The following is a 17,692-nucleotide window of genomic DNA, read 5'->3' as shown; positions in this document are numbered from 1 at the left end:
TGTTCAATGCACTTACTCAGTGTTTGAATTGGAGCATAGTCTCCTGGTGAAATTGTTACGTAAATTTGTGTGTCATCTGCATAGCTATGGTAACTTATTTTGTTGTTTTTCATTATCTGAGCCAGTGGTAGCATGTAGATGTTAAAGAGAAGAGGCCCCAAGATGGAGCTTTGAGGAACCCCACATGTCATATTTGTCAACTCAGATGTGTATTTACCTATAGAAACAAAGCTGTTTCTGTCCTTTAAGTAGGATTCAAACCAATTTAGAACTGTTTCCGAAAGTCCCACCCAGTCCCACAAGCTTTTATTCATGAGTGTAATTTACACTTATCAAGCAACGACTCTGAGGTTCACGAGGCTTACATGACATGAGCATGTAATTATGCAATGGCTTTGTTTGAAAAGTATATAGCAGTAACATTTAATGTCTCTCCACAGTGTTCAGAAAGATACAAAATACAATCACTTCAGAGCGGGCGTTATTACTGGATCCCAAATTTAGTACACCTTTTTATAATAAGAATGACGCTCTACCTGGACTCAATTAAGGAGCTCAAAAAAGTATTACGCAGTTTCAGGCAGCGAGTAAGTGTTTTGTAATGATCATTATGATTAATCAAGCCAGCAGGAGGCACAGCTCAGTCAAGAATTGGACTTGAACCCTTTGAAGTAAATTGTACAGAATCAATGAAAAATCAAAGCCTCTTTCTTGATGAAGTCCTTCCTCGACAACCAAGGAGCTTGGGCTCAAACTATTTTGATAATTATTTCTTCAGACTGCACTTGAGGTTGTCAACGGCTCAATTAATGTACAAATGCACACAGCTGTGCTATATTTGATGTTTGAGTGGTTAGGACTGTAGAATGAACTCGTCGTTGGAGGTACCTGCCTCCACTTTCACTAATACAGTATATGCAGTGATTACAAGTGTATGCAACTAAGTGTCAATTATCTTAAGGGGGACCTATTATGCAAAATCCACTTTTCATGTATTTTATATATAAACATGTGTCCCCTCTGTGTAAAGAGATTCTGAAAGCTTCAGGAAAATAGACCCCCTCTCTTTTTGTCCTGATCCATTTATATAAAAACCTGTCTGAAAATGAGCTGATCAGATTTTGGCCACTTTATGATTTCATAACGATTTTTTGGGTTGTGTAACCATTAGCCAATCACCAACCAAGGTAACCCCCCCTCCCACCTTATCACCTGAATCTCCCCCTAAAGCACCATTGTGTTATTTTTAACCAAATATCTCTCAGAGTGGCGTGGGGAGGGGCTCCTTATTTTCATCTAAAGTAACAGACAGAGAATTAGCACTTTTGAAACAGGGCTGAAACAGAGGGGATTATGGGATGCTGCAATGATCTGTTTGGTGTTCGGAGCCAAACACTTCAGAGACATGTTTGTATATATCTGAGACCTATAATACATTGATGAAAAACAGTATAATAGGGGACCTTTAAATATAACCAACAATGTGTTTTTTTACAGAGGACACAGAGGGGTCCTTGTTTTGTTTTTTAGGTTAATTTGTTTCCATACTATACATCATGAAAGTCTCTTAAAGCCATGTCTGCTAGATCCAGTTATTGACCTTATGTGACCCAGAAGTGTCTCTAAAGTCTATTTTGGGTAGCCCACCATGTTATGAACTGCAATATGTTTTTCTTGAGCCTCAGTCCCGGGGCGCGAGATTAAGTCTGAACCTCTATCCTGGATTATCCTTGCAGCCTTTGGGAAACACTGCTAATCGTGAATGTCTCCACCTGAAATGAAGGTCAAAAGGAAAATGGGATTTGACTGAGCTTTTGAACTTCCAGTTTTAGCACCCTTTATAGTACTTTAAAGATAAGTACATTGTCATTTTTTGGCACTTTCAAAAACGTTTTGGCAATAGATCTTGAGAGAAAACCTTTCGAATTTCCCAAAAACATCTTAAAAACGTGTCTTATGGTTGTAACTGAAAGTACAAATCATTCAGGTTGCTTCCTCCTACTTTTGTATAAAATGTAATCTGTATACAGGTTTACAAAAAGCCTCTGCATATGTTTTATAGTGTCCCTTGATTTTACAAACTCTATCCAGCTCCTTTAAGGAAAATTGAAAAGCATAACATTCTGGCACACATTTAAATGAAAGCTGGATAAATCTTGCTAACTGCTATTGGAAACAAGAACGTAAGACTGCTGCTGTCTTGTGCCATATTACCCGGAGGCGAAAGGCACAATTTACAGTCTATGACTATAAAAACATTCAAAGGGGATGTTGATTAACAAAATGGACGCCAAGGTGGGTTCGGGTGATAGCGGAAAACACTGTGGTGAGTTAGAGATTGTCAGCTGGAATTTCATGTTTGGGAGGAAGGAAAAACGGGACGAGTAGAGAAAAAACAGGAACAGTTGAGTCAAAAGGTTGCCGCCTGTGCATTGCAATACATTTGAACCTATGTTGTTGTTTTCTTTGGGTTAAATCGAATTTGAGTACCCGGCCCGCTCTATGTTGTACATTTAGTTTGTAAGTGTTGGTATTTGTCTGTGCATAGTGGCACAGATACACAGACAAACATTTGCACGCACGCACACACACAAAAGCCAGTAATGAACATGCCAAAAGAATCATCTGTAGCTTCAGAGGTTAACTGATCATTACACTCTCCATATGTTTAAAGAGAGCTGCGCTGGAAATGGAAAGCACATCATCATTATATTGTATATCTTTCCGACTTTGGTGATGACCTGGGGGTAATTAGCACAGATGTTTGTGGCATACTTGGTAAATTGCTTTCTGTATATGAATATCAATGTTTAAGCACAAACCAACTACTGGATTTTGCTTTGATAGGCTTCCACACATCGTTTTTAATACTCTGGATATTTGACTGACCTTCTGTCGAAGAAGACATCGATGGGTGGATTAAGTAGTGGCGATAAAAACAAAGCAACAGATTTTGGCTTGGATAACCCTCTAATACTGATGGTAACAACACAATTGTCCTGCCCCCATATTTGTTAGTGTTTGCAAATCATTGTTATATTTTCCATTTGTTTTAATTACTTTCCCGATAGCTCAATGTGAAGCATGAGGCTTGTTATCTCCTCCGCGTTCGACTGATGTATTGGTTTGACCTTTTATATCGGTCAGCGATGCCATTTACCCCCCCCGCCTGATTGAGAGTCCTCCCTGAACGCTGCTGGATGAAAACCAAATATGCTGCAATTAAATTGTTTTTGATTTTCTTGAAAATCTACTTTTTTGTGCCGATTATTGTTCAATAATAGTCTATTAAACGCAGGAATATATTCTACAGTTATCAGTAAAATACCAAAGGAGCAGACAACTGCTTTATTTAAGCACTGAAAATGTAAATGTGTCTTACTCGGGGACCTTTGGTAGATGAATAGATTATTTTCTGGGGCATGGAAATATAAGTAAATAAATAGTTTGCAGCTCTTGTACAAAAAATGTGTATTCACGATGCTTTTATATCATTAAATCAACAAGATCTGTATTGTTTGTAATTAAAACAGCCACATTTTGCCTTTTTTGGGAAACAAAATGCTGCTGTACACTTTTCAGAAAGAGTGCTATGAATGTTTAGCCCTAGGGCAGCAATTTGAAATACAGGCTTAGATGTTTGATATCACACTAGCTGCAACTAGAGAAAATATAGAAAAACAAAAAACATCGGGTTGAACAGCTGAGTACCGAAATGAATAATGCATCTCCCTCAAAGGGAATCATTGTGAAACTTATTGAAGATTAATTTGTTTTTGTTTTTTGTATCCTTGCTTTGCTTTGACACAGATCAGCTGGCAAGTATGACTGCATGGGAATAAGAGATGAACATTGAAAAAACTCAATCAATGCATTCAATCTTGCAAGACATATTGTGGGTATGTTGTGAAGAAGGAACTTTTAAAAAGTTGTTCCTATAATGTGATAATGTGCTGCAGACAATGACAGGGTTTATTAATGCTTTACCTGTTGTGGAATGTCAATTTGTAATGTTACAGTCCCATCTACATGGATACAAAATGTTGCCGTGAAGTCATCCCTATTGTACTACTGCGGTATATCACACATAAACAAACTGTAAACTAATGCAGCTCTCCTGTTTTGTCCAATATATTGCCCTCTCGTTTATGCATTGAGCAAAAAGCAGCTTGACCAGCGTAATATACACAGTACAGGACATAATAGAAAAAGACTACAGAGGACAAAGCATTGATTTTCAGGTTCGATCGATACATTACAGCAGCGAGCACATTTGGCTGTGTTTGTAAGTTTGTAACACAGGAAGCAAGCAGATTAATGAGACAACTTGTCGAAACAAATGGAGGAGGAAAGCAGCTTTGTGCTGTAGAAGCTAAAGGAGATGCAGTATCTGCAGGTCAGTAACAACTGTACTCCAGAAAGTAGTGTTTTCACTTCCTTAATTATCTAATTAGACTGTTCTAATTAACAAAATAAAATCCATGGTGAGGTGTGTCTTTCTCAAAATATGTCGGAAACACTATAGGGAACAGAAAACATCTTATTTTCTTTCTGCACAATTACTCTTTTACACACCGATACCCTAAATGTATTCTTAAATAGACCTCCTACAGAGTATAACGCGCTTTTCTCTCTTAAAACAATGCTACATGCCCGCACACTTTAAGAATGGTCACCCCAAAGGGACCCTTCCTGCAGCTCTTTTTAATAACTGCAGAAAATGAAGCTTAACTCGCCGTGACCACTGGACCAAAAAGCTTAATGTTAATCTTTTGCTATTATAAATGAAAAGCTTCTGGTAAAAGTCGGGTCTATTATTTTGGACAAAGAGGGCTCTTTATGGCAGAGGCAGCTATCAAATGTGGTGCTATCAATCATGTCGTGCATTAGCGTGCGATCGCCTCCTAAAGTTAGAAAGAAAATACATCAACATCCTCACGCTAACACGATATGTAAATATTCTTAATAAGGGTAGACATGTTTTCCAATACATTGAGTACAAGATGGGACTACAATATAACAATGTAAGGTGTGAGAATTAAAAAGTAATAATAGTGTCACACACATTTCGTATGTTATTGTTGTTGTGATAGAAAAGCCACCACAAACACTGCTTTGCATTATCATTGTTGAATGCAAGTCCCTTATATGTTGCATCCTTGTTGATTATTTTCTAAAGGATACATTAGTCCTTGATTGATTTCCTACCTTTGAGCACCAATTGATTTTGTTTTAAGTAAAGAGAGAACAGTGAGCACTTGCAGATCCCGGAAATGGGTTCTAAATCACAGAAAGCATCACGTGTGCTCCTACTGCTGTGTTACTGCTGTAGTTTGATAGTTATGAAGTCACATTCAACTGGCATGTATAAGAATTAGGAGTCACCATGGTTAGAGCAAAATACAATAAAGAAAGTAAGAAGAAAGTTAACTTATTACCTTTTCCATGTTTCTTCTTGTGTTGGTCAAATATAACATAATATCACTTTATAATCCTTAACAAATAATAATCCAAAAGCACAACATGTTCACTCGCCAAACAGGTGAGGAACCACTGAGCTGGATAAGCTGAAGATGAAACAAGGATCTTTTTTATTTCTTGAACAGTTCTGATGATGGGGTTATAGTGTTTTCCACTTTGCTGTTACCACTGAAAGCCATATGACAGTGTGTCGCTGAGTCAGCCACATCTAAAACTACTTCTGAAGAGGTGTTGTGGAGGCGTGTGGTGCAGTGGGTTGAGTGTTGGTGTTCGGATCAGGGGGTCACAGGTTCAAACCGCAGTCAAGGTTCACTGCAGTCAGCATGTCGTTGTGTCCCTGGACACTTCACCCCAAATTGCTCCTGTGGGGGTCGCCCACAGTACTGAGTATGTAAGTCGCTTTGGATAAAAAGCGTCTAACAAGTGACATGTCTTGAAGACTTTAAATCAGGGGTGTCTAAACTACGGCCAAATGCGGCCCACGGACCATTTTGAATTGGCCCTCAGCAAGTTCAAAAGGTATAATGGAATATGGCCCATAGATGAAACTTGTGCTTGCCTTAAATTGTAGTTCTTAAATATAAAGGTACAAATATATTACACAGTAGTATTCATGACCACTTTTCAAATACATTCAGTCAATTAAAGTTGGAAACATTTTCTAACATATCTTAGTTGATAAGAAACAAGCCCAATGACAAATTTACATAGCAAGCTTGAAATACACCCTTCCTATTTCTCCTTATTATAATCAATATGAGGTTTCTGTTTTAAGGGATGAGCTGCCAACACTCACGAGCATCATTTACCTACATTTGATCGATTTTGCTAACTTATAACTGAACTTATGAGGCGATATACCTCTAGTGAGCGGCCCAGCCCTTCGTATATTTTTCTGTATGTGGCCCTCGGTGAAAAAAGTTTGGACACCCCTGCTTTAAACCAACATAAGTCTGACTGGTTTTCTTAGGAGGGACTTCAGATTTTACAGCAACTGTCGATCAATCCTTTAATTGCGGTTTAGTATAATTAACCATATAGAGACCAGTGACAAAACTTTGTAGAAGTAGACTCTCCCTACCATTCTACCCCATGAGGCGTAATAAACCTGTACTCACGGTCATTGCAGAACGGCCCCCCGTAGGTGGTCATGGTGCAGTCGCAGGAGAAGCCCTCCCACAACTGCAGACACACTCCCTGTTGCTGACAGGAGTCCTCGGTGCAGGTGGTGCTGGGGCCTGCAGGGGGGGACAGCAGGTTAACCAGGCGCCCTGTCCTTATTTTATTAATGCATCTTCACTACTATCCAAAGGAAATACAACTGCAACAGTAGGCTTGTCATTGAAACCAGGAAAATGTAATGTTTGTTGGGGAAATATTTTCCAAGGCCCATAACTTTACCCAGTTTATCAGTTCAAACTGTCCTGACTGAGCACACGCACCTGTAACCTTGGCTGCTGTGCTCTCAGTGTTTTGTCTCCCTGTTCCTGCCTGTTGGCGTCAGCTGATAGAGGGGTTATGATTCTATCTTGTTATGCACAATGTTGATTATTCTCTCTGAACTAGCTAAATACACGGGTCTGGGGTAGAGTTCTTCAGAATTGACGTGGCAACTCTACCGTGAAGTCAGAACCTCTGACTCTTTTACTTGTTTTGTGAATTCTCCGGCCGAAGCTCCAAATAAACCCATCAGTGTTTGCCATCAGAGCTTCAGCTCTCCCCGTGTCTCCTTTGAGTCGGTGACTCCTCCTGCATTGCTACACAGAAGTTTCCCCCACAATGTTTTTACTTTAGCATGTAATCGACACGATTCCACTAAAAAGCATTCAGCCACAGCAAGTTCACTTGAATGGCACTCTGATGCCCCGGCCACACGAGGACGAAAACGGTCGTTTGCGTTACTGTTTAGTGTCATATAGACCGTTCGGCCATACGAGGACGACCGAATACGGCACTAAACGACTGCGTAAACGATAACGGGTCCCAAGGTGGATAGAACGGCATACGCAACGCTCTGGGGGGTCCAACGGCTCCGTGTGTACGCCATATACGATCATTTTCTGATAATGATGAGGCAATAGCCCCGCCTCTCCCCACCTCTGCTGCTCACCCCCGCGTCAAAGTAAACTGCACACTGAATTCAGATTATTTATCTTTCTCTCGATATGGACATAAACGCGAGTGAAGTCTAATCTGACAGGACGGAGACACGCAGCTCTGCTCACCTGCAGCTCCTCCCGCTGTGATGCGGCGGTGAATGGAGTAAAACACACATTTCAAGTCAGATCATCACCCTTAGCTATTTTAATTACCTCTCAAACTACCTAAACTAGTTATAAATATGTTTATTTTTACTGTCGGCCGGGTCACTCATTACTGGATCAGCTGCTGCATGAAACAGACACTGGCGCTGTCCGAAGAGAGGGAGGAAAAAGAGAGGCTCCGTGTATTTTATTATTATATTATATAGAGTCATTATTCATTTGTTTTAAAGCTCAATAAATAACAAAGAAGACCTTTGACCGGCACTTTTATAATTTTGTCGGAAGATTTAAACTTTAATACACGTTGACTGGCGAAAAACTCTGCCCGGTTCCCTCGGCCCCCACCGCGGAGAATAAACAGAAGGGCAACCATGACAACCATGCTTCTTCGCTGCTTTTGTGGAGGAAGTTACAGCGCCACGTACAGGCTTGGCATATGTACTGCAGCTTCTCCAGCGGTTGGAGCTAAACGGAGCGGTCTCGTGTGTGCAGACACTATCCGGATGACTATTGCGTGTGGACGGAAGCTTGTTTGCGATTGCGTTTGCGTTAATCATATGCGTTTAGCCGTTTTCGTCCTCGTGTGGCCGGGGCATGAGAGACAACCCTCAGATGGGCTCATTTACTTTGTTACTTACTTATCAAATGCTTTACCCAAAGCGACTTTCATACACTCAATACTCTCATTTCATTTCAGTGTGTTTAAGGGCATTAGGTTTAAATTATGCAAGCAACACGTACACTACAAAGACGATGTGTTGTTTTTATTGCCCAGAGTGTTAAGCAACACGTCAATGGATGGACTTTTATTAATCCCTCGTGGGGAAATTGTTTCTCTGCATTTGACCCATCCTAGTGTTAGGAGCAGTGTGCTGCCATTTTGAACGGCGCCCGGGGAGCAGTGTGGGGAACGGTGTCTTGCTCAGGGACACCTCGGTAGCACTTGGTCTTGCCGGGACTTGAACTCGTGACCTTCCAGTTGCCAAGCCAACTCCCTATGGACTTCGCCACCACCGCCCAAGTCAAGATTTGCAGAGTTGTTGTTCCCACACAACCTACATATTCCTATTATATATGAATATAATAATAGTACACAAATGCTGAACGTTCACATTGTAAACAACATATTAAACAACTTAATAATGATCTCCATAAAAGCAATGTGATTAACTCTGACCAGATTCTGTGTGTGTGAAGTCTTAACACAAAACAAAAAACGCTGTGCGCACTCAAGAGAACAATTAATATTATCCTGTCTCCATTTTGGAAACCCTTAGAACACATCATTCACTACTTATCATTAAACCTCCTCCTTAATAACTCATACAATTTGTTTGATACTGGAGACTTTAGGTCCTTTACCTTTGCGTCACCATTAAGCCAAACTTTGGGTACACTCTCAGATCTACCATATCCTGTGAAGTGTTTTCTGTGAAGGTAATTTGTACCTGGGATATTAATCAATATTATTAAGTCTTTTCAGTCAACGCTTTCCTGATTGCTCTCTTGTTTGAGTACAATTCAACCAAAGCAACTGGAGTTCTTGATATTATTATTACATGTTCGCTATTATAATAAAACCACAAGATGTGTTCTGTGGCATAATGGAGCAATCAACAAAGCTGTTTATTACCAGAACACATGCAGTGTAATTAGCTTTTGGTAAACGCTGACTTCCTCTGATTTCATGTGTGCTGTGTGCCGATGAAATCAGATTACAGGAGCATTCTCTTTTCATTGTGCCCAGCGTGTTCCCAGCTCACCTCCACAGCCGGGCTCCACCTCTCCGACCTTGTGAAGGGCGTCAGCCAGCAGGTCGGGGAGTCTCCCGTTCAGGTCCACAGACGCCAGACAGCCCTGGTACCCTTCCCGGGATGCTATTAACCTCGGCAGGCTGCTGTACATGCTCTTCCCAACACCACCAATGTACAGCTCGCCTGTTGTTGTAGAAATGTATCATTAAGTCTCATTTCATTACTGTAACTTCATTCTCTGGTTTCTATTTTCCCACTGTTTGAATTCACATCTACTGTAGCTTCTAATTTGCACTTCCTTAGAACAGACAAAAGGCTGTCTATTCAACCATTGGTTTGTCATTTGTATAAGGACATGATTTTAACAAGATATAGGGTACACTGTTTGCAGTTTATTTATTTATTTGGTTTGTGATTTGATTTTTTCTTGAAAATCATTTACCTCCGTTATGTATTTGTTAGTTTATTTGTTTGTTTATTTATCTGCTTATTTGTTTGTGTATTTATCAGGTTATTTATTTGTTGTTTTATGTTTTTTTTTTTTTTTTTAATAAAAAATGTATTTCTTTAAGAAACAAACAAAAAAAAGTGTTAATAATTTAGTTTTTGGGAGAAGGGGTGAGATTAAATAAGTGTAAACTTCTTCCCACCCCTTCTCAGATGTGTAATTAAGTAGATCATTTGTTTATACGTAAGTTAGAATCAGTAATATTTGTGTATATCAACTTGCTTAATTTTGTATTGTATAATAATTCTCATGTTACATTTTTGTATTATTGTTTTACACATTCAAAATAAATCAAATCAAAATAATGAACATGTATGCAAGTTTCCACCATCTGGCCAACACTCCCTGTAATGGGAATTCGCTGAAGACCTTCCCCTTCCCTTGCTCTCGAGTGTATTGTGTTTGTATTTTCCGTTGCATGTTGTAAGATCTTGTACAAACCTTTAGGTGCAAAGACTCTGTCCTTTCAGCTGAAATAGATGAACTCTGTTAAATGCTTTAGACTTGTATTGACTTTACTAAATAACAAAACCTTGCTTTAAACTTCTATTATATGTTCATTTCTTGACAAACAGGTTGTTTTTGATTTGTGTGGAATTTCCTCCACACCTGTGAGATCGGGAAGTCTTTCATTTAATCCAACATTTAATTAAGAGATTTAATTCTACGTTTTAGCATTTAGGTCATTTAGTTAGTGGTTGACTGGACTGCATTATATTCAATACAACATGTGTGAAGAGGACAACAATTTTAGAACAAACGTGAATCATTTTACACATTTTGGACAATCTCATGATACATTTTGTAAAAGTGGAGTCCACCCTTTTTAGAGCTTTTGAATGGTGCCTGCTTCTAGTTGTTGGTACATGCTAAACATGTTCCTGTATTTGTGTTAACATACAGTATATAGGAACAAAATACATTGAGAAATACTATAAAAAGTCATATTTTATCATGAAATCTTGTACTAATCTCAATTGTATTTTTTACTTTGTTGTATTCACTGGGTCCCTTGATACAATCCTTTGAATTAAGTAAGTAAGTTAATTACCTTTCAAATCCAGGTTGCGGGCTCCATTGGCGTGTTGGGTGACGGTGCGGGAATCAATCTTGAGGATGTGCACGTTGCTGTTGTCCCGGGAGATCATCACATTGTGCCACTGGTTGTCATTAAGTTGCTTGTCAGAGTTTCCCTTCATTAGCGACGGCCCATTTCCCAAGTCGAAAACATAATGAACGTACCTACACAACAATACATATTATTACATTTAGTGTTTCTTTTGTGTTCGTTTCCTCCAATATGCTGTTATGGGATCACACTGTGGAAAATAAGCACCTCAAGCTGCGTAAACTGCTGTGCTTTGTGATATAACAACTGAGGGGTGGGGGTCAAAGTCAGAAATGCTCTTTGTTGACACAGATAACAGTGAATGAATGAAGCCAAACAGCAACACGAAATTACATTTGATCACCACACAGAGTGCACTGTCAAAAAACGGAATCTTGTTTAAATCAAAGTTAAGCAGCATCTATTTCAAAGCTGCCACACTTCACACTAAATATTGAGCAGCCTGGAAAACAATGACAGAAGCGTTGGAAGCCATTTCTCGTCTGTGTTGTCTGTGCGACTTCTGCTGCAGGCTGCGGAGCCGAAACAAGGCCTCCTGCTGAATAATTGCTAACTGGGAAAAGAGTCTGTGCAAGGTTTGACAGAGGAAAACTACAATCGTTGCTTTGCTTGCTCAGTTTCGACAACCCTTCTCTGCTAATCTGTCGGTGGCAAAAAAAATTCTACAATGAATAAAACATGAGGAACATATATCTGTTGCCAAATGTGTTTGTGTGAGAATGACACCGGTGCTCTGGTGATGGCGGTTATTGTTTTTGTAGTCATACTTCCTCTATCAGCATCCCTCCCTATACTAAAATAATTTATGATGACAACATTTCAATGCTATTTTGTGTGCCTCTCCACTGCTGCAGGCGGATTCATTGAAGAAATAAATCGAGATTAAGACATTTTGAGCCCAAAAAAGGAGAAAAGTAGAAAATGCACTCTTCAAGGCGCCTTAAGCTTTGCAAGACTAATATTTTTGCACTGATGGATATCAGAACTGCACACTTTCGCCAACTAATCGGCTAAGTCGCTTAGGATTACTTTAGTCATTTTTAATATTCTTTTTCCTGCTGAATGACTAATTTCCGAAAAATTCTGAGCACTTCTCTGGTGAACAGAACATTACAGGGTTTGCTTTGCATGGTTCTTTGTGGGGACACAACTCAACTAACAGTTTAGTTAGAGACAGCTCTAGTAGTAGTACTCCAGTTCTGAAAACTTTACAGTATGTCAAATAATTGATTTCAAAATACTGTTGCTGGTCTATAAAGCATTGAATGGTTAAGGGCCAAAATACATTTCTAATCTCCTGCTAAATTATAAAATGTGCTTTTAAATTAGTGTTTTTACACGCACGCACGCGCGTCCCCCAGACGGATTACTGGTCTGGGGGAAGCTCGCGAGTGTGTGTATATACGTGTGTGTGTGTGTGTGTGTGTGTTTGTGTAATTTTGCGTTTGTGTGTATTGTGTTTGTTTCCCGGGGAAAACACTCACGAGAAACACCGGCTGTTGTTATGCCTGCTGTGACGTCAAGTTGCTCTGTTCTCCGCTTGTAATGATGCCGTTACAAGCTTCAAAGTTGTATTTATCATCTGAATTTGCCGAAACAAGTTTAATATTCTGAAAGCCAAGACTTTGTTTAATTGAAATCAGATGAAAACAAACTGTAACGGACCCTGCCGTGTTATTTATGATTACTATACGCGTACATTCATAATGTCAGCCGGAGGGAGGGGGGGCGGCGCTGCGGAAGAGCAGATTGCGAGTGAGAGCCGTCTTCTTCCCTTTACAAGCTTCAGAAATGTATTTATCGTGTGATTTTGGAAATAAAAGTTTCATATTCTGAAAGCCAAGACTTTATTTATTTAAAATCAAACAAAATATCCGAACCCCGTTTTTTACGCAAATCCACGTTTATTTTGAAATGAGCCGTTGCGACTTCCGACTGATTTCGATAGAGCGGTACTATTTCTTAATGCTCTTAGTGTCTTTCGTTTTTGTAAAGCACTTTGAATTGCATTGTGTTGAAAGGTGCTATACAAATAAACTTGCCTTGCCTTACCCAAAGCCCCTTCTATACTTATCCGAGTCCAAACACACATGACTTACCCTTTGACCAGCTCCACCACGATGAAGTCACTACCATCTCCAGAGTTGTAAAGTATCAGCCCGTCAGGACTGGTGGTCTTGAACTGAAAGAAGAGGTGCATGGAGGCGTAGGCCTGCAAGGTGGAGAAGGCCAGATAGCTGGCCTGCGCTGTGAAAGTCACAGGATTGGCCACAATGTGCCTCATGCCGAACCGAGCATTCAGCTCGCAGTAGGAGATGTCTCCGTTCTTGCACTGGTCCAGATACAGCATCCCGTTGAAGGAGAGAGCTTGCAGATGGCCGATAAAGTTGGAAGGCATCACGGAGATGAACCGCCGCTCTGTCATGATCCCCGTCTCGATGTTGTTGAATTCCAGGCGGGTGTGGGCGCCTGTCATGTGGCCTAGGGGACAAAAAAGAAGCTCAGATTTAAACTACCTTTCAATATCTGCAGCTCAGTAAGCACAGCTCCTGCAATCCTGCTACACACCTTCCACTGTCACATTGTCCACAGAGAGCAGCAAATTCTTCCCACGCCGCACCACCTTCACGGTGTGCCACTCATTGTCATTCAGCTTCTCGCCTACCAACAGTACCTCTGGACCCTTGCCTGAGAGGAGTAAAGTGAGTAAAGTGACAATCATACCACAGCAGCTCAGTATACATCCTTTAAACATGAGGCTCACTTCACAGGGTCGATGCATTCATCCACTTCCAGAACAACAGACACTCACACAGACATCAACATTTACCGGCATCCAATACTTTGCATTCACAACACAGTTTGAGGATAAAATAAATCAAGGTAGCTTTTGGGTTATTTTCAGGCTCGGGGAGCAACGGATTACATTTAATGGGATTACAAAAAATAGTTAAGTGTATTCCTTACATTAATAAAGGAGTTAATCAGATTAATGTTACATTTAAAAAAAAGAACGGGGAATACTAGCAGGATTACAATGCTAGAAACCTAAGAAAGAGCATATTGTGTTTGCTTTTAAAGGAGCACATTGTATTGTTGTACTGTTCTGTAGGCTAATAAATCCAAAATAACGTGTTTCATTTACTAAGGTTACATTGTCCTGTTGTCTTACATGATACACTAAGTAAAAAACATCTTATTGAAATGTATTTTGTATTATTTGCATTGCATTTTTCATTGAGGTAATCCAAAACAGAAGGTAATCAGGGTACATTACTTTTATTTTCTGATACTCAGATTAAGTTTATGGTTTCATTTTTATTACAGGTAACTTGTAAGTGTAACAGATTTAAAGTACCCCTGTCATCCCTGGTTATTTCTGTCCTGAATAGCAAGTGATTTGATTAATGTCTACTTAGATATTGTATTACCCAGGGGCTTGGTTTAAACATGCAGCTTTAAGTTTCAATATTCCTGCACTATCCTCTGCCTTTTTCATTGGTTTCAAAATAGGTCACAGTGCACACGCTTGCCACTGCAGCACCGTCATCCCGAATCAGTGCCGATGCAACAGGCCGACACGGCAGTTCAAAGGAGTTCTGACATCGCTTGGGAAACTAATTGGCCATGCCTAAGCTGACTGCGCCTTCAGGGGTTTGTCTGTCTAATTGAGCTCATGGTGTAGGAGAATTACAGGGGACGTACAGAGGGCAATACATGGAAAACATCAACTGCTTTCCGAACACTGCTCTGTTTCATCCTCAGGGAAATAAAACTGCGACTGGAGACTTTGTCCAGAGCTGCATATCAAGTGTCTTTACAGCACACAGCATGGTATCATCATCCACCTGCCGAATATCGACTGCGTACACCAGACACCAGACAGATCAATCGCATAAAATCATGCTCACTATGTTTGACTGATTTACTTCCATAGTGAGAAACAAACCACTCCCTGGAATCGTCTCCAACACAAAAACAGAAAGGTTTATCTTGTAGAAATGACAATTGCCGTACTGGAAACAGAGATAGTCGAACGCTGGATACATATTTATCTTATCTGTGCTTCTCTGAGGGCGGCTTCAACAAGTTCATAATTAGATAGACATCGTGAGGTATTTATTTTCGGTACAGTTTATGTTGAAACCGTTAGAGAGAGTGGCACACTTGTTAGCCTGTTCTATTCTTCTTCGTTTTCCGAAGCCTTGGCTTGGAAGCATACTTGCTTCGTTTCTGAAGGAAGTGACTTGGAAGTACGTGACTACCAAGCCAGCATCCTCGCGATTGAGAAACGGCCTAGGATCAACTGTCGATTGTCAATTTGCATTGTGGTAGTGGGCAGGTTTCTGATAATAAAGGAAAACGTAAAAAAATACAGATATCTGTTGTTCCACCGCATCAATGTTAAAATGCAAAACATTTACTTTCATTCGTACAAATAAAAGTATTATTTCTTGTCGTAATATTATATTTGATAATGGGGTCTGTTACGTGCTCTGTGTTGTTTTTCTCTGTCTCTCTGCTGCGCAGGTACACCTGGTCCGCCCCTGGCTCCGCCTCCACCAGGTGTCCTAATTACATTCAGCTGGGGATGACTTAAAGAGGGGAAGCTGGAGGAGAAGAGGTCGCTTTTCCTGTCCTGATGCCGAGGGATTCTATCCGTGGATTGCCTCTCACCCCACGTGTGGATCCGTAATTCTCTTTGCTGTCTTATTATTGTGTGAACTCTCGAGGATGTTAGATTAGGTTTTTCGCGGCTTTTTTTCCCCCTTAGGTTGTGTTAGATCTTTGGTTAGAGAAGGGAAGTTCTGGGTCCTACGGCCCGTGGTGTGGCTGGCCCAGGCCCCCTTCTTCCTTTTTGTTTGTTTTTGCCGTCCTCCAGACTTTGTTCCTTTTGCCGGTTGGCATTTAAGTTACGGCTGTGCTGTCAATAAATGCTCGCCGTTAATTATACTGTGTGTTTGGTGTGGTTTGTTTTTATGCTGCGGGTCTTCCCACGAGCCACTACCGCTACAGGTAGGTAGGGGACAGGTCGTAACAGGGTCATTCATTTTTTTAAATCTCAGTATGAATAAAAATTGCAGCACACAAAACAGCTTTTAACATCAGTGATGGTGATCTATCTCAAACACTGCAGTGGGCATTAAAATGGTGTAATGTTATAAGTATTCACACAGACCTCTGAGTGTAAATCCTTTGAAATGTGGCCTCCTTTCAAAGTGCCTTTGCTTCACAAGCTCAGCTTCCAGTGGCCCGAGAGCAAGCCGCACTTGTAAGAGGTCTATTTGGTCCAGTTTGATCCTCAGTTAAAATTGAATGTGATTCATATTTTCAAACAAGAATAACTTCAAAGGCATGGTGCAGTTATACAGGTCAGCATTAAGAGTGAGCGGAGACTTTGAACGCTCGATGTGCGTGTTAATCAAAGCATGTTATGGTAATTTTGTAGGACAAATGCTTCATTTTAAAACTGTCTTGTGTTGTGAAGCATTATTCCCCATATCCTGGAGAATTAATCAAGAGCATTGCAGAAACATTTGTTCTTAAATCTGCTCTGATTCCTTTAGAGATAAACTACCCTAGCCACACCTGAGCAATCTGAGTAACGAAAATCCTTAAAGGTGTTCAAAACAAGGACAATTAAAACTCACAACGAGTCTATGTTGCAATCTGTAATGCTTCCCACTGAAAGCGCTCACTAAACGACAATTGTTTTGATTATTTTGGAAGATAATTTGGGATAATTGGCTCCATTTTCCGTTATCACTTATCAAATCCATTAAAAAGCCATCCATTATCTCATCTGCAGTATTGAGATCTTCAGAGATCACCGATGTGGCAAACATGAAGCGGACTTGATCAGGAATTAATTGTTTCCACACAATAAGATGCACAGACATTTCATATTTTCTGTGCACAGTCTATGATGGTACAATGCCATCTGCTGGTAGAGAGGGCAATTACTTTGGCAAATATCCGAGGATATAAAGGAGCATGTCAATCTTCCATATTTTTCCCCTTCTCACTTATTAATAATACCCAAAGCCAGTTATTATTTTTTTAAGATTGTGTAAATTCTAATATATGTTTCAATAATTATATTTTTCAAAGGATAATATATTTACATTTAACATTGAAATCAACAAAGCACAATTTTTGGGAAGATTATTTTTAAGTTTTATGTGTTTTTAGGGTTTTGGCTATTGGCCTTGCATATTCTATTATTGTTTATCATTTATTGTAGAACAGAAATTGTTTGTCTACCCTCCCTCATTCTGTAAAGCGTATTTGAGTTGTGAAAAGCGCTATATAAATAAAATGCATTATTATTATTATTAGAAATGAACCAAATCAAAGTGGTTTACAGAGACAGTACATGCAGTCTCTATCAAACAACACACCCATGTATCGCACACACACTACTTACCTCAATCAGAGGAACACAAGTAATCCATTCAATAACATGGACTGTTGCTTAGGCTAACACATGTTTGCTAAATCTGCAGTAACAGTAAATTGTCCCCTTTTGTGTATAGCCATTACGTCAGCATCTCAG

The 17,692-nt window shown here is 39.9% G+C and overlaps 1 protein-coding gene across 15 annotated transcripts in view; it reads right to left on the bottom strand.

The window, feature by feature from the left end:
- LOC117562664 (neurexin-2-like) overlaps positions 1-17,692 on the bottom strand; it is a 153,731-nt gene that overhangs the window by 73,756 nt on the left and 62,283 nt on the right. For all 15 annotated transcript variants that reach the window (XM_034240500.1, XM_034240507.1, XM_034240508.1 and 12 more), the window contains 5 exons: positions 13,705-13,824; positions 13,236-13,617; positions 11,059-11,249; positions 9,509-9,682; positions 6,600-6,719 (listed from right to left, as the gene is read on the bottom strand). In XM_034240500.1, the coding sequence (XP_034096391.1) occupies positions 6,600-6,719; positions 9,509-9,682; positions 11,059-11,249; positions 13,236-13,617; positions 13,705-13,824 (987 nt within the window). The remainder of the gene's footprint in view (positions 1-6,599; positions 6,720-9,508; positions 9,683-11,058; positions 11,250-13,235; positions 13,618-13,704; positions 13,825-17,692) is intronic.

Source organism: Gymnodraco acuticeps, unplaced genomic scaffold (genome assembly GCF_902827175.1).
Source record: "Gymnodraco acuticeps unplaced genomic scaffold, fGymAcu1.1, whole genome shotgun sequence".
NCBI classification, from domain to species: domain Eukaryota; kingdom Metazoa; phylum Chordata; class Actinopteri; order Perciformes; family Bathydraconidae; genus Gymnodraco; species Gymnodraco acuticeps.
Note: the sequence above shows the minus strand (reverse complement) of the source record. Positions and strands in the feature narration are given on the sequence as shown.